This window comes from Candidozyma haemuli, assembly GCF_002926055.2.
Source record: "Candidozyma haemuli strain B11899 chromosome Unknown A_2014730914, whole genome shotgun sequence".
Classification (NCBI taxonomy): domain Eukaryota; kingdom Fungi; phylum Ascomycota; class Pichiomycetes; order Serinales; family Metschnikowiaceae; genus Candidozyma; species Candidozyma haemuli.
The window spans coordinates 618194-638106 of record NW_020289906.1 but is presented as its reverse complement, the minus strand read 5'-3'; the positions used below and the strand labels follow the sequence as shown (position 1 = coordinate 638106).

General features: G+C 44.5%; 9 protein-coding genes across 9 annotated transcripts; 6 read left to right on the top strand and 3 right to left on the bottom strand. All coding sequences in view use genetic code 12, as the record gives it.

Annotated features, from left to right (window-relative positions):
- Window positions 1-99: 99 nt before the first annotated feature.
- On the top strand, window positions 100-2163 carry CXQ85_000278 (uncharacterized protein; the record flags this gene model as incomplete). Its single annotated transcript, XM_025484031.1, has 2 exons — window positions 100-1349; window positions 1944-2163. The coding sequence occupies 2 exons, from the start codon at window positions 100-102 to the stop codon at window positions 2161-2163; spliced, it is 1470 nt and encodes a 489-aa protein (XP_025342246.1).
- A 4497-nt stretch (window positions 2164-6660) lies between these two features.
- Window positions 6661-8634, top strand: CXQ85_000277 (Hsp70 family ATPase; the record flags this gene model as incomplete). Its single annotated transcript, XM_025484030.1, has 1 exon — window positions 6661-8634. The coding sequence occupies one exon, from the start codon at window positions 6661-6663 to the stop codon at window positions 8632-8634; it is 1974 nt and encodes a 657-aa protein (XP_025342245.1).
- Window positions 8635-8686: 52 nt separating this feature from the next.
- PRE5 (proteasome core particle subunit alpha 6) lies at window positions 8687-9562 on the bottom strand (the record flags this gene model as incomplete). Its single annotated transcript, XM_025484029.1, has 1 exon — window positions 8687-9562. The coding sequence occupies one exon, from the start codon at window positions 9560-9562 to the stop codon at window positions 8687-8689; it is 876 nt and encodes a 291-aa protein (XP_025342244.1).
- A 1655-nt stretch (window positions 9563-11217) lies between these two features.
- Window positions 11218-12537, top strand: ENO1 (phosphopyruvate hydratase; the record flags this gene model as incomplete). The annotated part of the gene is made up of 1 exon (XM_025484028.1): window positions 11218-12537. One exon carries the CDS (start codon window positions 11218-11220, stop codon window positions 12535-12537), a length of 1320 nt encoding a protein of 439 aa, XP_025342243.1.
- A 96-nt stretch (window positions 12538-12633) lies between these two features.
- On the bottom strand, window positions 12634-13995 carry CXQ85_000274 (kynureninase; the record flags this gene model as incomplete). The annotated part of the gene is made up of 1 exon (XM_025484027.1): window positions 12634-13995. The coding sequence occupies one exon, from the start codon at window positions 13993-13995 to the stop codon at window positions 12634-12636; it is 1362 nt and encodes a 453-aa protein (XP_025342242.1).
- Window positions 13996-14434: 439 nt separating this feature from the next.
- APS3 (Aps3p) lies at window positions 14435-15008 on the top strand (the record flags this gene model as incomplete). The annotated part of the gene is made up of 2 exons (XM_025484026.1): window positions 14435-14456; window positions 14506-15008. The coding sequence occupies 2 exons, from the start codon at window positions 14435-14437 to the stop codon at window positions 15006-15008; spliced, it is 525 nt and encodes a 174-aa protein (XP_025342241.1).
- A 164-nt stretch (window positions 15009-15172) lies between these two features.
- CXQ85_000272 (uncharacterized protein) lies at window positions 15173-15607 on the bottom strand (the record flags this gene model as incomplete). Its single annotated transcript, XM_025484025.1, has 1 exon — window positions 15173-15607. The coding sequence occupies one exon, from the start codon at window positions 15605-15607 to the stop codon at window positions 15173-15175; it is 435 nt and encodes a 144-aa protein (XP_025342240.1).
- Window positions 15608-16572: 965 nt separating this feature from the next.
- On the top strand, window positions 16573-18393 carry UPC2 (Upc2p; the record flags this gene model as incomplete). The annotated part of the gene is made up of 1 exon (XM_025484024.1): window positions 16573-18393. One exon carries the CDS (start codon window positions 16573-16575, stop codon window positions 18391-18393), a length of 1821 nt encoding a protein of 606 aa, XP_025342239.1.
- Window positions 18394-19192: 799 nt separating this feature from the next.
- On the top strand, window positions 19193-19881 carry CDC42 (Rho family GTPase; the record flags this gene model as incomplete). Its single annotated transcript, XM_025484023.1, has 2 exons — window positions 19193-19754; window positions 19790-19881. The coding sequence occupies 2 exons, from the start codon at window positions 19193-19195 to the stop codon at window positions 19879-19881; spliced, it is 654 nt and encodes a 217-aa protein (XP_025342238.1).
- Window positions 19882-19913: the final 32 nt, after the last annotated feature.

Sequence of the window (19913 nt, the reverse complement as noted above, 5' to 3'; positions counted from 1 at the left end):
AACCTGCACATTGCACCACCTTCCACGAATTGCGATAATCAACTTGTCAAGACCTTGCCTGCTATTCAGTCCCCTGTTGCAAATCACCAATTCTTTATAATGAGAGCTTCCATATTGAGCTCGGTGTTACTTGCCGCTGCCGTGGCACCTGTTTCTGCCAGAGACTCGGCTTCCGCTGCCGTTTATGAGCTCTCCCACAAGTCCACTGCCGATTCCATTACCGCTTCGTTCACAGCAGGTCGTTTATACTTGGCGGACAAACTCGGTCTTTCCGACTACTTCTTCGTTAATGACGCTGAAATTGATACTTTGAACGAGTTGCACAAGCAGGATTCCCCATCTGAGTCCTCCAAGCCAAAGCTTTTCATTGAATTGAAGGGAGTCGACCACCCAGCCGAATTCTTTGAAAGCCAGGAATTGTCCCCACTCTTCAATGTTAAGGGCCACATCAAGGAGTTTGCAGACAACTCTCTTCATAAATTTGCATCAATTCTCTCTTCGAGCTCCGAGGACTTCGGTGCTGCCCACTTGACCAAGGAGATCAAGGCCGTGGGTCCTAAGAACGTTGTTTCGAAACTTAAAGAGCCTTTCCGTCATTTTGACGATGCTATGGTCACTGCTTGGAAGCATTTCACCGGAAAGGGTGACCATCAGAAGCGTGACCAACAGCTTCTTGACCTTGGTCTTCAGGAGTCTGGCTTGAAGCTCGTCAACGACAAGCATTTCATCAACGACCTTGCTTCTTTGATCCACTTGAAGGCTTCTGAGGCTGTTGAAAGCACTGTTGTGTTCGCCAAGTCAGTTTCCCTTCTCTCCATTGGCCGTAAGATTGGCTACGACTCAAAGACATACAAGTTGTCAAAGAAAGCCCTTGGTGATGCTCTCATTGAATTGCAAAAGGAATTCGATGTGATCATTGTTGCTGTTGGACTTGACGCCGTTCTCCACGAAACCCAGCAGGCTGAATTGGAGAAGCGTGGTGTTGAATTGGAATCGTTGTTCTCTACATTCGAAAAGAGAGCTACTGGCGGTGCTTGCTTCAAGGATGAAGAAGCTTGTAACAGCGCCACCTCCAACTGTTCTTCCCATGGCTCTTGTAAACAAACCAAGAAGAATTGCTGGCAATGTGCTTGTAAGGCATCTTACGACAAGGAGAAGAGCAAGACCACCAACTGGAGTGGTTTCGACTGTGGCAAGAAGGACATTTCTGCCACTGCTCATCTCTTGTTGTGGACCACCGTGGGATTGATCTTATCTATCGCTGCAGGTGTCAAGCTTCTCTTCTCTATTGGCGGCGACGCTTTGCCTGGTGTATTGGAGGCCGCCACCCAAGTGAAGAAGACTGGTCAGTAAACGGCTACTAATTTCTCGAGATAAAGCTGTAAATTACGTTTTTTTAAGAAAAAAAAAATAAAGAAAGACCCATCTAGATAACTTTTCAGCCCATGTATCCATATGACGCCCAGTGTTTACCTACACGTGATCTCGGACTCTTGTTGGAATACATGCTCTATATGCAGGCATGATGATATCCTGTTGCCCAGATTCCTATAGTTGCTATGATGATGACCCTCTTACTTGCTTGCCATCCAATGTCTTCACTATATAAGGATGGCATCTCCCATCCTTCTTTCCTTAACTAGTTATCTCAATACACTACGAACCACTCTTTACTATAAACCCAGCTATGTCCGTTACATAGTCTTTCTTACCTACAGTCGTGCACCCTTCATCTAACATCTTTATAAAGATGGTAGTTAGCTTCGGCGCCATCAAGAGTTGATCAACTTTGAAGGGTCTTCAGACTACCATGACGTCTTCTGTGTACAATCGTCGTAAGGAAGCAAGAGTCCTCAGACTATTGAACCATTCTACCGAAGAACGAAGAAGATCAAGACTATCATAACTAATGAACCCAATTGACCATACTCGGATAAGAATAGATTGGGAAAGCAATGGTCTACTAACATGCTCGTTGACCAACAGTTGGACCCTCAGCAAACAGTGGCTGAGAACTTGAACACTGAACAACATATCAAACATAAGCTATTGACTATTGACTATACGGTTTGTCTACTACAGAGAAGAGTTCAGGCTTACGAAATTCAGGTGTTCATCAGTGACGGACTGGAAACTTATGACTACAGCAGAACAACTAAATAATACGTTCCAAACAGACTAGCGTGCTTAGCTGGGAATAAACAACAATGGGCCCTGACATCAAGAACAACATATGAATCTACGAGACTACAAATCTTTTTTTAAAGTCAGGAAGTCTCAAACAAAGCACGCTAGACGTAAGGCTCAAGGCAAACTCCATGCATACATAACAGAGATTAGACAGAGAGGAACCACAATAACTCAGTGGTACCCACAAACACAAGAGCAAACGGGATAAGTTCCCTGATAATAGGGAAGGCATCTATCTTGGAAAACACAATAGAACAACAGTCTTTGTGTAAGGAATCTTTCACTTCCCGGGAGCTCTTGTGAGGCGAGAACTTTTATAACTGTCATCTCTGCATTGCAGGTGGAAGAGCCCTATACCATTCAGCGGTTGGAGTCCTTCGACTATGCATCATCGACTATGCATCATTAACCCTAAACCTAAAGGTCAAGAAGGAGAGACGTTGACAAAGCAACGCCCTTCTAAGAAGTCGAGGACATGGACACAAATTTGACGAACAATCTAATTGTGATAGAAAATTAAAGAAGCAAAACTCATTTTTCTACACATTTGCACAAACTCAGCCTACACATCGATTGGTTATTACTGAGTCAATGCAACTACTCCAGCCATCATTACAGAAGGTAGAGTATAGATGTTTCCAATGTCTTTATCGGTGTCTAGCACTTCCACATACAAGGACTACTATGACATTTACCGGGAAAGTCCAAGGCCAAAGGGTACCAAGAGTTTAAATACATCCTAAGAAATCTGCTTTACATCTATCTTAATTACAAAGCAGTTGGCCGATTTCCGAATAGTCTACAATAATAATGCAGACTCGAGGTCCATACCATCTACGCTGTACTACAAGACTGGTATCATTTCCAAGATGACAAATCTCCAATTTCCCCGTCTTTCCGCATTTCTTCCAGCCTAAGAGATAATACTCCCAGTCTTATGCAACTCAAAGTGCCATGCTTATTAACTTTTACCTGTGTAACCTGTGCATTGTTCTGGACGACTATCGCCAGTAAAGCTCACTAACATGGACACTGTTATTAGAAAGACTTGGAGAAGCAAGATACACTTGCTGGGATACGAGGAACGCACATGGCCCAACGCGTCCAAGAATGAGATCATCAAATCGTTAATTGGGCCACAGATGCTACATTCTCCTCAGGAAACTCAACAATCAATGAACAGAGCTATGTTACTGAGTCACCGTTGCAATTCTACCACAATACTGGCATTTCGAAGCGTCATGAGTGTGAAGCTGTTTTTTCACCTCACAACCCCAACTGGGTTCATGGCTAAACTTAGGGCCGGAATATTTGATCATATATCGACGCATCGTCTCGTATGAATGAACAAGAGTATACTTATGCCAAGCAACGAGACTAAACAGCTCTGAAGCGCCATCCAGTTCTGGAGCAAGAACATCATTGAAATAACATCATTGAAATGTGAGCTAGAAGTTGAGGTTTCCACAAGCAGCTTGGACAGAAACCCCACTTGATGCCAAAGGGGGATCGCTGCATTTTCGACATCCATGAGACACGAGCTCACTGAAGGTTAAAGCGACAAGGGTAAAGAAATTACATTATCATTGACCGGCAAATGTACCACGATACAGGTAGATAATGACTGGCACTTCGTTATTCTCATTAGAAACCAGGAATGTATGGTAAGGTGACCTTACTTTGGTACCTCAGACCATAATTGGCGCTCCATTATGTCTCATTATTGACAAACCAACCCTCGCTCTAACTCGCCAACATCATAAGAAAAGCGAAGAAAGAAAATCCGCTTAAGCTCGTGTTTCCTATCCAGAAAGAGCGTACTCTAATAAGCGCCGCTGGACTATATGGCTACCAGGTCAGGTACTCCTCAATCATTCTCGCTCGATAGAAGAGAGTCTACAATAGAGACCCACTATCGTTAAAAGGTAAGCCATTTATTCGTTATCTTAATAATTGACTTGCGAAAGATTTGAAAGCAAAATATGACCAAAGGAGAACAGGTCTCTCCGTCGATCGTCCCTTTAGATAATAGGTGGATTATTATTGACACTTAAAGCCCGTCAGTAATAAGTATATGAAGCTAAGCAAAGCACATTATACCAGGTTCCACCACTAACCACATCTTGGAGATGTGTTAGAATGCTACTAACAGCGAAACAGCGAACGCAGAAACTGCGTCAAGTGGAGTCAACATTTTGACTCTTTACAGTCCAGTTCCAGTTGACAGAATCACCAACGCCTACGCACAATTCTAGGAAGACGTTCTTAGAGTCCTAAGCAAGCCATCCCACTGACTTCGTCCAGAATTTTTTTGACCTCCTTACCCCGGAAAGTTAAGGAGGATGTTTCTCTGGCGGCTGGTATTAAATCTTCCTCTGACAGGGTGGAATGGATACCAGGGAAGTCACAATGCAAAAAGACATTGAAGTAGTGAGAGTGGGGACCTCCATGAATCTTGGCCGGTTTAGGAGAGTACAAGCCTAGAGGGCAGGCTCGAGAGACGAAGTCAACACAGCTCCGAGTACTGTCCCGGCTAGCAGGACAGCGTATGCATCGTCGGTGAGTTCAGAACGGTTTTAGACAAGAAGACTACTATTCAAAGCGCATGGTGCCAAATTGGCGAAAGGGGGAATTCATGTGTTGTTCTCACTTTCAGATCTATATGAGGGAGATACCTCCCCGAAGGTCGCCAATTTACCATTGATTTCCATGCAGCTATTTAAGTCAACCCTAATAAGAGGAACCAAAACAACATAACAAGAATATCACTACTAATCAGAACCAAAGAAGGATTGCACACTTGAAGTGATGATCATAGGAAAGGAAAGCATGTTAAGAACGGGTTTAAGTTCACCAAAAGACTTCAAACACATCCGCAATATCTAATAGGTTGAACTGGAGAGTTAGGGAGTCACCAAAGTTCCCCCAGTTATACTTCGAGCATGAAACCTAACGGATAGCAGGACAAGCACACTCGCCATAGAAAGAAAAAGGGGATAGTGAGAGCAGGCACAACAGTCAATCAGGTTCTCAACCAAGGAACTCAACAGCCAGCAATACAGTTCGAAACAGCTAAATTAAACGTTGGTCCTTAACAACTAACATGGATGCTTAAACAAAACGATGTCGAACTTTGAACTGATAAAGTTAGCTGGACCTGATTTCACTAATCCCAAAGGAACTAAACCACGAAACCTTGAACAGAGACTTCCCCTAATGACACACTAAATGGACTACGCATGCAACCTTGGGCTGATCAAATAGGCTTTACTCCCATAAGAAGGAGACCTGTCTTAAAGAGTGGATTACTAGTGAACAAGGCCAGTCGCGTTGAAGACACAACATAGAAATGTACTCAGAGATTATTTGTTAAAGGCGGCTATGACGGAACATGAGCAAGTTGCGAGACAAGAAGTCAGGAAGAAAACAGCAGGTTACCTGGGACAATTGCAAATATAGAAGGACGGGTCCTACGGAAGATTTCATCAAAGAACTATCTGAAGAAGCCAGATACTTGTTAACCTAGCTACATCTCTTGCGCAACAAAGATAAAGGGAATTCACCCTACCGCCGAGCTACAATAAATCCGCGACAACCTTGGACAAAGCAGAGAAGATAAAATAAATACTCTGCTGTGGTACTACAACGAGAGATAACAACCAGTTTGTCATGAGGTGTCTCTACCCAGATGTAATGTCTTGAGCACCATGAGCGTCCCGACCATACGGTTGCAACACTCACAAACATGTCTAGGTTCTCGTTGATGTGCCTGTGGGATATAGAGTAACAAACTCTATCCCAGTGGAAAAGCGAAAGTAAGAGGACAACCGGTCCCAAGAGGACAGACGGTTCCAAGAGGAAAGAAGTCAATTTTCGAACGAACGATCAATATGTGACTTAAATAATCGTCGAAGAATCAAAGGAATCAGAACTGTCATTCATCATCAGACAGTTACGCCCTTCACGAAGCTTTGGGCTCAAAATTCAGTGTCATGGACAATCATTTAAGTGGTCCTTCGAATGTCCCAAATCCTTAACAACAACTATACGAACATTTACAGACTACTTTTGATAAGGACGCTCCACTGATACAGGCCATATCTACCCGAACTCAAATGAATCTTAGGCCACAGGCTAAGAACGGGTGTTGGAATACATGCTCTATATGCAGGCATGATGATATCCTGTTGCCCAGATTCCTATAGTTGCTATGATGATGACCCTCTTACTTGCTTGCCATCCAATGTCTTCACTATATAAGGATGGCATCTCCCATCCTTCTTTCCTTAACTAGTTATCTCAATACACTACGAACCACTCTTTACTATAAACCCAGCTATGTCCGTTACATAGTCTTTCTTACCTACAGTCGTGCACCCTTCATCTAACATTGCCATAAAAGGCCGCAATTATATATATGGGGCAACCCACCACTTCTTTCACATCCAATTATACCCTGATTATACCATCATGTTTGCAAGAAGATTTGGTGTTTCCAAGCTACTACATCACGGTTTAAGAAACGGATATAAATCATCCTTCAATCAAGCACGTCTAGCTCATAATGTTATTGGAATCGATCTCGGAACAACCAATTCTGCGGTAGCACTAGTTGAAGGTAAAGAAGCACGGATTCTTGAAAATGAAGAAGGAGGGAGAACAACACCTTCAATTGTGGCATTTAATGACAAGGAAACCTTGGTTGGTCTTCCTGCCAAAAGACAAGCTTTGGTGAACCCTCGAAACACATTTTTCGCAACCAAAAGACTCATTGGCCGCAAGTTTGAAGACGAAGAAGTACAGAAGGATATCAAGAATACGCTGTTTAAGATTTCAAAGCATGAAAACGGCGATGCTTGGTTAGAGACTAGCGATGGTCGCCAATTCTCCCCATCACAGATTGGTTCTGTTGTGCTCCAGAAAATGAAACATATTGCCGAGTCGCATCTTCCAGATGAAGTGAAACATGCCGTGGTGACTGTTCCTGCCTACTTTAATGACTCACAGAGACAAGCTACCAAAAGTGCTGGTCAATTGGCTGGTCTTGAAGTTTTGAGAGTTATTAATGAACCCACTGCCGCAGCCTTAGCATACGGTATTGATCAAAAGAAGCCGGATGGCGTTGTTGCTGTGTTTGATTTTGGTGGCGGAACATTCGATGTGTCTATTTTAGACATTGAGGACAAGGTTTTCGAGGTAAGGGCCACTAATGGTAACACGCATTTAGGAGGAGAAGACGTCGATCTTATGCTTCTTAACTATATCATGGACGAGTTCAAGAAGGAGCACGGAATTGATCTTCTGAGTGATCGAATGGCAGTCCAGAGAATCAGGGAGGCGGCAGAGAAGTGCAAGATTGAATTATCCCACGTAAAGGAGACCGAAATCAACATACCTTTCATCACAAAAGACAAACACATCAATTTCAAGTTGACTGAAGATGAGCTTGATGAAATGAGTATGCCATTTATTAATAAAACCATTGATCCTGTCAAAAGGTGCCTCCGTGATGCCGAGTTGACGGCAAAGGACATTGACGAAGTTATCTTGGTTGGCGGAATGACAAGAATGCCTAAGATTCGAAAAGTAGTGGAGGATTTGTTTAAGAAGGCCCCTAACACAGCAGTTAATCCAGATGAGGCTGTTGCTCTTGGCGCTGCCATTCAGGGTGCTGTTCTTTCTGGTCAGATAAAGAATGTTGTATTATTGGATGTGACGCCTTTGACGTTAGGTATTGAAACATATGGAGGAATTTTCAGTCCACTCATTCCAAGAAATTCCGCTGTGCCATTAAAGAAGGAGCAAGCCTTCTCCACTGCAGTTGACGGTCAGACAGGAGTGGAAGTCAGAGTCTTCCAAGGTGAGAGACCCTTGGTGAAAGACAACAAATTAATTGGTAATTTCAAACTTGCCAACATTCCTTCAGGTCCGAAGGGTACTCCACAGATTGTCGTCTCGTTCGAGATTGATGCTGATGGTATTATTAATGTCTCTGCTGCAGATAAGACACCATACCCAGAAGACTCGCCCCACTATGGCAAGCCTAACAAGGTAAGTATCCAGGTGACCGGACAAACTAGCATGTCAGAAGAAGAGATCAAGGAAGTATTGAAGCAAAGTGCGGATAACGCCAAAAAGGATGCTGAATACAAGCAACATGTTGAAAATGCTACTCGTGTTGATATCCTCTGCACTGACGCTGAGAATGCCGTAACTCAGTTCGGTAAGTTGATGGACGAAGAGGATACAAAGGCCATCAACGAGATTTTAACTTCATTGAAAGATAAGGTTAACGATGTCAGAGAAAAGGGCATCTTGCATGATGTTGCAAAGATGACTGAAGAGGTCAATACAATGCAACAAGTGACTATGGCAGCTGTACAGAAAGTTGCAGTCAGGCAACAGCAGCTTCAGAAGGAAAAGTCAAAGTCAGAAGACAATTGATTGATCGATAGGTTTACTTTCCGTTTGTATATTACTTGTAAATATGATGCACTCAATCAGTATCCATTCTATCTTCCTCAGCAGCAGGTGCGTCTTCGTTTTCACCTTCAGCAGCAGGAGCGCTCTCGCCCTCAGTGGCAGCCTCATTTGTTTCACCAGCCTCGGCGTTGTCATCATTGTCGTCATCCTCGTTATTCCTCGTGTTAGATGTGGAATCGAGTTTACTCAACCATTGTTGAACATCCTCGTCGTCATAAACCGTGAAAGACTTATCTTTACCAACCACACTGACAGTGGTGTTGCGAATGGTCAATTCCATATCCTGAGATAAAGTATCTCTCAAGGCACTCAAACCATGGACAATGAGGTCTTCAATTTGATCGCAAGAGCGTATAGTCTCCAAGTTACGTTCCAAATATGTTCTGGCGGCCTGGGAGCGGGCACCAATAGCTGTGCCAAAGTACTCCAACACGGACCCAGATGGCTGAAATTCATATAAGTGAGCACCAGTCTCATCCCATCCGGCAACAAGCAAACCTACACCGTAAGGTCTGGAGCCGTACAGCTGTGTGTTTTCCTGAGCCTTGTCGGCAATCAGCAAAACTGCTTTAGATGTGGGCAAAGGTCTGTTGAAAACGAGTTTGGAGTTCATCGCAAGCTTTCTCAAGTAATTGGACAAAACACGGGCATCTGGGGCCAAACCAGCCAAGGCAATGCCCATGTGGTCGTCAACCTTGATGATTTTCTTTTGATAGCTGCCCAATTCCTCGACGTTTCTCTTCAAGGCCACTAGAACAACGTGAGTGGAAGAGGCAATTCCCACGGCGGCACTTCCCTGTTTAATTGCTTCCAAGGCATATTCAACCTGGAAGAGACGACCCGTAGGTGAATAGGTGACGGAATCGTTATCGTAGTTGTTTCTAAACATGCTTGATTGCAAAAGATCTCAAGGTATTGCCACTCTTGACTGTTACTGTGCGAGTACGTAGCAGAGAGGTGCAGGAGACCGCTACATCTCCAACTTGAATGGATCAACCATGGGAAGAGGTGAACGATACTGAAGTTGGAAAGAGTATCTTGATTTGCCAGTAAAATAGTCTGTAGAAGGAGATGGTGCTTGCATTTTCTGAGAAAAGTACTTTTTCTTCTATCTCCTCATGAGGCCCATACTTAGTGCATCTGTTTGGATCTGGATTATACATCCATACGGAGGGATATTTAAATAGGAGGGAATGGAAGTTGTTGGTGCTTTTTGATTATTATGCTACTGCCATTTTTATTGGTGTTATTTAAGTTTTCTGGTTTTTCTGGTAAAGCCATGTCAAAAGGCAGTTTCTCAAATGGCTGCGAAATTTGTACAAAACTTGGTAACTCCACTGATTTACTAAGAACATAGGGAACATACAAATGCAAGAGAAAGTAAAATAAAAATAAAAAAAATCAAATTGTCTACAATCAGAGTAAATGAGTCAGCAAGAACACCACACTCACGCTCCATTGAAACAATACAGCCCTTTCATGTCCTTCCCTTCCCAGTAACGCACCCTTCACCAGTAGATCTATGCGCCAGAGGGTCCCAGACACGGCTAGGCCAATGAACATAACAAGGTTTCTTCTGTTCTATACGCAGCTTGTTTGATAAGCAAGATGATGTAAGAACAATAGAGTGTAAGAAAAAAAAAAAAACAAAAATCACCGACTACTTCACTGCCTCCTTCCACACCCACGGAACTAAGATCAAGCGCAAAACGCTGGCCATGTCATACGTTCTCGTCAAAGCACCTACTGTGACTCCCAACGCTTCTTCAACGGTATAGATGATTCACCGCCAGCCACAATTGCCCCGGAGATTCCAGGCTCTTACCCCAATGTTTCATAGTGTTTTGTGGCCGAGGTCTAGCGCTTGTGCTTAGCAACTTACCGCTACCTGTATATCCAGGGTAAGCTGGGTCGAAGGATATGGAAAGTCAACGAAAAAAAAAAATGCGCTCCGCTGGGCCGGCGAGACGACGACCTAAGTCGACAACGACAAAAAAGCCCATGGGTTGATAACGGTCAAGCTACAGCCTCATATCTCTCATCACCATATTCCCCCAATTCCACTTGTACTCCTCCTGCCTCACCAGACGAGGGCACTGAAAAATCAGGGATCACATGGTAACGTCCATTGACCCGTAGGGTGCGAGCCGCTATTGCCCGGGCCTCCCGAGTGCCTACGCGCATTACTCAACTCCGAGCCCGAGGCCAGAGGATCCGGGGTCTTTTGGTTGTAGAAAGTGAAATTTCAATTTCTGTCACCGTCATGCTCTTCAATTGGTTGTCAGGAATCGATTGGACTAATTTTCATCCATATTAGCCCAGTATGCATGGAAATGACTCAACATCCCTCTATCAGCATAGAATGTCACCTGGACGACGCACTTGCTGAGGACAGGTCTCCTGAGGTAGTGATATCCTGTGCAAACCCGGCCAGGTGTGGTCCACCGTTACTCACAGAATGGATGCGTATAAATACCTCTAGCTTTTCGCGCTCTCCAATTGATCCTTCTTCTTTTTCCCCATCCATTACACTTACAATTAATCATGGCTGTCACTAAAATTTTTGCTCGTTCCGTCTACGACTCCAGAGGTAACCCAACCGTCGAGGTTGACTTGACCACCGACAAGGGTCTTTTCAGAGCCATTGTGCCATCTGGTGCCTCCACCGGTGTCCACGAGGCCTTGGAATTGAGAGACGGCGACAAGTCCAAGTGGTTGGGCAAGGGTGTCACCAAGGCTGTTGCCAACGTCAACAACGTCATTGCCCCAGCTTTCGTCAAGGAGAACTTGGACATCACCAACCAGGCCAAGGTTGACGAGTTCTTGAACTCCTTGGACGGTACCCCAAACAAGTCTAAGTTGGGTGCCAACGCCATCTTGGGTGTTTCTTTGGCTGCTGCCAAGGCTGCTGCCGCTGAGAAGGGTGTCTCCTTGTACAAGCACTTGGCTGACCTCGCTGGCTCCAAGCAGGACAAGTTCGTTTTGCCAGTTCCTTTCCAGAACGTCTTGAACGGTGGTTCCCACGCTGGTGGCTCTTTGGCTTTCCAGGAGTTCATGATTGTCCCAACTGGTGCCCCAAGCTTCTCTGAGGCTATGAGAATTGGTTCTGAGGTTTACCACACCTTGAAGTCCTTGACCAAGAAGAAGTACGGTTTGTCTGCTGGTAACGTCGGTGACGAGGGTGGTGTCGCTCCAAACATCCAGACCGCCGAGGAGGCCTTGGACCTTATTGTCGATGCCATTGAGAAGGCTGGTTACAAGGGTGAGGTCAGCATCGCTTTGGATGTTGCTTCTTCCGAATTCTACAAGGACGGTAAGTACGACTTGGACTTCAAGAACCCAGAGTCTGACGCTTCCAAGTGGTTGTCCGGTGAGCAATTGGCTGACTTGTACGTTTCTTTGATCGAGAAGTACCCAATTGTCTCCATTGAGGACCCATTCGGTGAGGATGACTGGGAGTCCTGGTCTCTCTTCTTCCCAAGAGTTGCTGACAAGATCCAGATTGTTGGTGATGACTTGACTGTTACCAACCCATTGAGAATCAAGACCGCCATTGAGAAGAAGGCCGCCAACGCTTTGTTGTTGAAGGTCAACCAGATCGGTTCTTTGACCGAGTCTATCCAGGCTGCCAAGGACTCTTACTCCGCTGACTGGGGTGTGATGGTCTCCCACAGATCTGGTGAGTCTGAGGACACCACTATTGCTGACTTGGCTGTCGGTTTGAGATCTGGCCAGATTAAGACTGGTGCTCCTGCCAGATCCGAGAGATTGGCTAAGCTTAACCAGATCTTGAGAATCGAGGAGGAGTTGGGTGACAAGGCCATCTACGCTGGTAAGAACTTCAAGGCTGCCCAGAACTTGTAAGTATGTGCTTCCTAATTAAGAACTATGATTGTGCTAGATAACGATCCGAATAAAACATTTTATTGAAATAGAATTCCTCATGGTAGTTCCATCACTCTAACCTTGATTAATTAGATCTAATGCCTCTTGTATTCTGGTGGTGACGGCGTCCACGTCTCGTGTTGTGTTGTACAATGGAGTAGGGGCAATCCGTATAACGTCAGGACGTCTCTCATCGCAAATTATTCCACGGTCGTGAAGATAATTGTGTACTCTTTGCATCACATTCTTTGTGGGTTCTTCGTCATGCGGCTGAAACAATAATGATAACTGACAACCTCTCTCGGTCTCGTTATTTGGTGTGAGAATTCTAAAGCCCAATTGAGTAGAATTTGTGTCATCTGTGATGAAATACTTGCTGCTCTTTAAAGCTTTTTCTAACTGTCCAGTCAAGAGAAGACTGATTTTTCTAAGAGCCAGTAAACCGCCGGCTTTCTCGAATACATCGAGAGAAGACTTCAATGCGACACAATCAATGACCAGCGGGTTTGACTGGCGATAGGATAAAGCAGAGTTGATGGGGTCAAACAGTTCAAGCATTTTAAACCTGTCACTAGCATTATTGCCCCACCAACCTGCAAGTCTTGGAGGGTAGTGCTCCTTTGAATTGTCCTTTGTATGACGTTCATGCACAAATATTCCAGCAATACCGCCAGGGCCTGAATTGAGATATTTATAGGAGCACCATGCGGCAAAATCAACATTCCAATCATGAAGCTGTAAGGGGACATTACCAACGGCGTGAGCCAAATCCCAGCCGACAACGATACCATGTTTCTGACCAGCCTTGGTGATTTCAGGTATGTTGAAGAATTGGCCAGTGTAGTATTGAATACCAGGGAAACAAATGAGGGCAATTTCATCCTTATATGTCTCTATAGCTTCAAGTATGTCATCCAATTGCAAATGGTTCTTCCCTGGCTTCACTTCTAGCTGAATCAAATGGCTCTCGTCGTAGCCATGCAATTTAACCATGTTAAGGAAAGCATAGTAATCAGATGGGAAAGCGTTCTTCTCAAACATAATCTTGGTCTTTTTACCCAGTGGCTTATAGAATGAAACAAGCAAGGCATTCAAATTGGATGTAAGAGTGCCCATGGCAGCCACTTCCTTTTGAGTAGCACCAACGAGGTTAGCCAACGCCGGAATGAGTGGAAGATCAATGTCAACCCAAGAGGTCTTTCCATTTCCTTCACCAGGATGGTTGAAGTGGCTTTCAACACCACGCTCAGCCCAGGCATCAAGCTCATCTGCCAATGCCTTTCTGGTAGCCTTAGGCATAAGGCCAAGGGAGTTCCCTGCCAAGTAAACAGACAGAGAGTCTTCAGTAAACCCATTAGGAGGAGTAATACCTAGACTCTTGAATGTAGGGATCTGGAATTCATCTCTAAAGGTCGGTAATTCGTGGGTTTCAGTCATTAGTTGGTATACTTTACTGAAAACTACTGATGGTGTTATATGGGTAGATCAACACATGCAGGAAATTCATAAAAATCCGAATTCCCAAGCCGAAACGGACTAAATTGAAGATAGTTTTAATGATGAGAGGTAATTTCAGATAACGTGTAGTTTTGAAAAGTTGCTTTCCGTTCTTCCATTCCGTTCTTTTACCTACTGTGATGGTCGTACAAAGTGTGATGATCGGAAACGAAGTGTCAAAAAGCCGTGCCAATTTCAGAACAGCAACATAGACTTCTTAAAAGGAGACCAAAGAACTTTATTCCCAATAACTTTACAAATTACATAGCATAATATCCGTGGGGTCGTATGTTCCGTATACCACCTTGGTGCAAAACACCCGTGCCTCGCACATATCAACTGTCAGATCTCAAACAGATACGAAAGGTAGCACACCACCATGATCCATTCTGTCCTTATTTGTATGTATCCAGATAATCTTTTGGCTCCTTAGCTATATACTAATAACAGTCAATTACGACGGTGTTCCTCGTCTCATAAAGTTCTATACTGCGGTGGACGTCCAGACCCAGAGAACCTTACTTCTGCAAGTTCACCTGCTAATATCGAAGAGAACGTCTCAGGAATGCTCATTTATTACACCTCCAAGACTTCTTGAGGGTTTGGATGACATCAAAGTCATCTACAGACACTATGCTACCTTGTACTTTGTGTTCATTGTGGACGATCAAGAATCAGAGCTAGGCATCCTCGATTTAATTCAGGTGTTTGTTGAATGCTTAGATAAATGCTTTCCTAATGTCTGTGAACTTGACTTGGTATTTGGCTGGCAAGTTCTCCAGACCGTGCTTGAAGAGATCGTTCAAGGAGGCATGGTGATAGATACCAACATTCTGCGAATTGTTGCTGCTGTGGATGATGCCAACAGCCAAAAGGTTACAGGCGTGAATGGAGGAAGCTCGGGACTGCGTTGGCTATCCTTAGAGAACGGTTTTGGTTGGAGACGTGCTTAGGCTTGCTCCATGAACATAAAGCAGGCTTGAGTTTGGAAGCACCACTACAAGTTATGCCAAAGAGTATTGGTAAAGTCATACCGATAGTTAAGGGCATGTTAACGTTAATCGTGACTTGTTTCTATTTACATCCATGCTATTTGTCCTATGCAAGTACCATCCCATTACCAGAACTTCCACCAGCTCTTCTTGGACTGTTCCATCAAATGCTTAGTTTCCTCGAGCTCGGCGCTAGCCTTCTCGACTTCGAGCTTTCTTTTTTCATCCTCTTCGTTCTTAAAGAAAGCTGTCTTGTCGACCAAATGTGGATCAATGCCACGGCCATCTTTTTCGAACGGAGACTTGATCGGGCCGGCTTTCCAAACCGGATCGTTTGATTTATATGTTTGCTGGACAATTTTCATTAACTCTTGTTGTTCTTGCTGTCTCAACTTCTTGTTGCGCTCATAGTCTGCTCTGATTTCCGGCGAGAAACGAGCAATGAGCTCCTCATCAGTGGGAACTGTGTAATTATAAAGGAGCACACCTGTTCCTATAATAATGGCACCGGTGACATAAACACGAGCCCAAGCTCTCCAGGCGGGTCTAGGATTTGACATTGCAAGGCTTGTGGTAATCTATATAATGAGCACTGTGATTGATTGATGAGGCTCCATTGGGTGCAGGATTCGAGCGACACTCAGTGTTTCTCTCGGCAACGAGATGAGGCACGGATGTGTTAGTCCTTGGGATTTGGGATTCGACGGAATCGGCTGATGCGACTTCTTCCGGCAGATTTCATCAGATTAGTGCCGCATAAGCATCTGACGTCCCTAACTCTCGTCAATCTAGCCTAATTGGGACAAATCCCTGAAATTCGTTTCGGTGCAATGCATCCGTTTACAGACCCCTTGGCTTTCACAGCACAAAAGCAAAACCCATGACCTAAATTATTTCCAGTGCAATTCTTTCTCTATAGGGGTAAGGGGCAATGAAAGATGGACCGGGCCACCCGGGAAGAACCCTCTATTTTGCAACCGCGGTGCATGCAGTCCTTCTAGAGCAAGAAGCCCAAGGTTATTATCTAACAGCTTTCGGCATCGTGCAGAACCCGAGGCTATGTTCCAGATATAAAGCTACGTGGATTACGAATTATTTTTTAACAATTGACTGTTCTCAGCTCATTCTTTGCCTGTTAAAGTCGCGGTGCTAGGTTCTGAAAAGCTTCTCCTATAAAGCAGTCCCACAATCGCGTTCGGGACCAAACAAACTTTTTTTTTTTTTTGGTGTGCACGTGCAAGCAACGCACTTCAAATAGTCTTATTTTCACATACTAAGAAAGTATACGAGCTATACGAGCCATACACATTAGTCTTGTTTCCCCTTACTTGCACAGCCCAGTGAATCACGGTGGCAAGTACCATCCAAGGAAACTCAAATATTTCTTCCTTGTTACCTCAAGCTCAAATTTATCAGGTTCTGTGAGATACCTACCCTATACGACAGCATAGCCTTGTGCTAACCATAATATAACACTTTCAACTTATTCCTCGAAGATTCAACTCTCCCGAGCTCAAATTCCATAATGTCTGGAGACTCACAAAGTAAGAAGAACTCCTTTAAGAGGAAGTTCCATTCCAAGTCCAGGATGGGCTGTCTGACGTGTAAACGAAGAAGAGTCAAATGTGATGAGACTAGACCCTCTTGCAAGAACTGCGTTAGGATGAAGCTAGTGTGTGGATACACAGAATGCAACGAACATGAAGGTTCTGAACCTCCTGCTAAGAAGATTAAGGTTAAGACTGAGGAGAGAAACCTGGTGTCATCGAGTTCAACTGCTTCTTCTCATGACCAAACCTTTTCATCGCCTGAGACGCAACAAGCTACGCCTGACAAGACCCCACCTCCAAACTTCCCAAGTAATGCCAATGGGGTCCCTGCTTTGGCAGCGACAGCTTTGGGAGCTGGGTTACTTAATGCTGGTAACCTCAATAATATCAACCTAAGCCATCTAGTGAACAATTTGAGTAATCTTGGTGACTTGAGCGGTTTAGGCAATATCGCCAACTTGAGCTCGTTAGCTGTTTTAGCTCAATTGCCTATCGATTTAAGTGGTCTCGGAAGTCAATTCCCTGGATTCGAAGCTGCAATGGGTGCTTCTGGTTCTAGCCTGATGGGAAACCCTCTAGGTAATTCCCAAGGCGCCTCGATGCCATCGCAGCAGTCAGTCCCACCTCAGGAGAAGCCACCTGCTCCTCAAACCCTGCCGAGCATCTCACCTAATGTTTCTACTCCGCCATTACCTAATCCAATGAGCATGGCGACTGGTATGGGCTCTCTCAACATGCTCGACTTGAGACTAATGTACCACTATACCAGTCAGGTTTCTAATACTATCACCGGAGCTGGCATTTCGGATACTGATATTTGGAACCATGACGTGCCAATGTTGGCATTTCAATACCCTTTCTTGATGCATGCTATTTTAGCTTTCAGTGCTACACATTTATCCAAAACCGAAAAGGGCTTGGATCATTGCGTCACTAGTCACAGAGGAGACGCTCTTAGGCTATTGCGTGAAGCTATCCTTGACATCAACACCAATAACACCGATGCTTTGGTTGCAAGTGCACTTATATTAATCATGGACTCGTTGGCTAACGCATCTGTTCCATCGCTGACATCGCCCAAATCTCTACCGGCATCTGCATGGATCTTTCACGTTAAGGGAGCGGCTACTATTTTAACTGCAGTTTGGCCGCTTACGGAGGCGTCAAGATTCTATAAATTTATCAGTGTGGATCTTGGAGACCTTGGTGATATCATAAATGAAAAGAGTCAGCTTACATCGCTTCAACTGAAGTCCTTTGCTGACCTTGAGTGTCATGATAACGACATTGCTGACCTCTACCCTGTGCTGATTGATTCACCATACTTGGTAACATTAGCTTACTTGAATAAATTGCACAAGGAGAGATACAAGGCAGATTTTATCTTGCGAATCTTTGCCTTCCCAGCATTGTTGGATAAAGATTTCCTTGGCCTATTAATGACTGGAGATATCAAGGCCATGAGAATCATGAGGTCATACTATAAATTATTGAGGTGTTTTACCACAGAAATGAAGGATAAGGTATGGTTTTTGGAGGGCGTGTCGCAAGTTTTGCCCGTAGATGTTGAGGAGTATGCTGGTGGAGCTGGAGGTATGCACATGATGCTTGATTTCTTGGGTGGCGGGCCTTCGATCATTGATGACCATGAGGTTGACAAGGACCTCTCAATGATCGACCCCGAGGGCCACATTGCTAACAAGCTCATTGACACCGACAACTTACCGAGCGACATCACCAGCAATTTGGAGATTATGCAAGGGGACAATGGATTCATCGGGTCCAACGAATTATAATAGAGGTAATGGCAACTGTTTACGAGTTACGTGAATAATAAAGGAAAAAATAATTAATAGTAATTCAGGGCAAAATTGTAGGCCAGAGCTTATCGGGTGCAAAGGTGGGGACAGGGACTCACAGATCTGCTTATCAAATGCTTCTTCCTTTTCCACTCCCCATTAGACGGAAAGCTGGCCTTGCCGCGGAAAGCCACGCCTTTTTCAGAGGCTCCCACAAGCCCAGGGTTACAAGAATCAATGGTAAACAAGCACCATAAACACCAAAGAAATGGAAAAGAAAACTCACTAAAAGAGCCCAGGGAAACGCCAGATCCCTTATGGATTTCATGTCTTCCCCTCCAGGTGACCCCAGCTGTTGCCAATTGCCAACCCTATCCACCGTTTCCTTGTTTCGCTGGGGGGACCGAATCGCGAAACGCTCATAGTTAACCTTTTTTTTTTTTTTTATTTTTTTTCTCTTGACCAAAAGGCGGCCTCCCTCTACCCCCCCAAGGGCATTTCCTGCAGTACCACCTCACGAGGTAAAGTTTTTTTCTTTTATTCTTCTGTCCTGTTTTATCTCCTCGAGGAAATCGACGCTACCTGATCTCCAAATAAACTTACCAATCATCACCTGTTGAGCCGCTTACTGCCACAGCACTTCGCATTCACCTTAACTTTAAAAAAATAAACCACATTCCTTTCTTTCCCAAATCGAGAGCCGTGCGTTGTGTGCAACCTTCGTTGATTTAATTTTTTTTTTTCTTTCCTCAAACAACAAACCACCACCAGGCCAGATCCACATATTCCCGTTAAAATGCAAACCATAAAGTGTGTCGTTGTCGGCGATGGTGCCGTCGGTAAAACATGTCTTTTGATTTCGTATACGACGTCCAAGTTCCCTGCTGACTATATCCCCACCGTGTTTGACAACTACGCCGTCACGGTTATGATTGGCGACGAGCCATTCACCTTGGGTCTTTTCGATACCGCCGGTCAGGAGGATTACGATAGATTGAGACCCTTGTCTTACCCATCCACAGACGTGTTTTTGGTGTGTTTCTCTGTCATCACACCGCCATCGTTTGAGAACGTGAAGGAGAAGTGGTTCCCAGAAGTGCACCACCACTGTCCTGGTGTACCATGCCTTATAGTTGGTACACAAACGGATTTGAGAGATGACAATGTCATAAAAGAGCGTTTGCACAGACAGAAGTTGAGCCCCATCACCCCTGAGCAGGGTGAGAAGTTGGCTAAGGAGTTGCGTGCTGTCAAGTATGTTGAGTGTTCCGCCTTGACGCAAAAGGGGTTGAAGACGGTGTTTGACGAGGCTATTGTCGCTGCATTGGAGCCTCCGGTGATCAAGAAGTCCAAGAAGTGTGCGATTTTATAGGCACTTTTCTTCTATTGCCAGCGTTGGGCTTGCTGGGGCTGCTGACCCGCTTCTATAATGAACAGAATACGTTGTACATCGTGGACTGGATCCGCAAGAGAGAATTGAGATAATATATGAAAAAACGACCAAAAAAAAAAAAAAA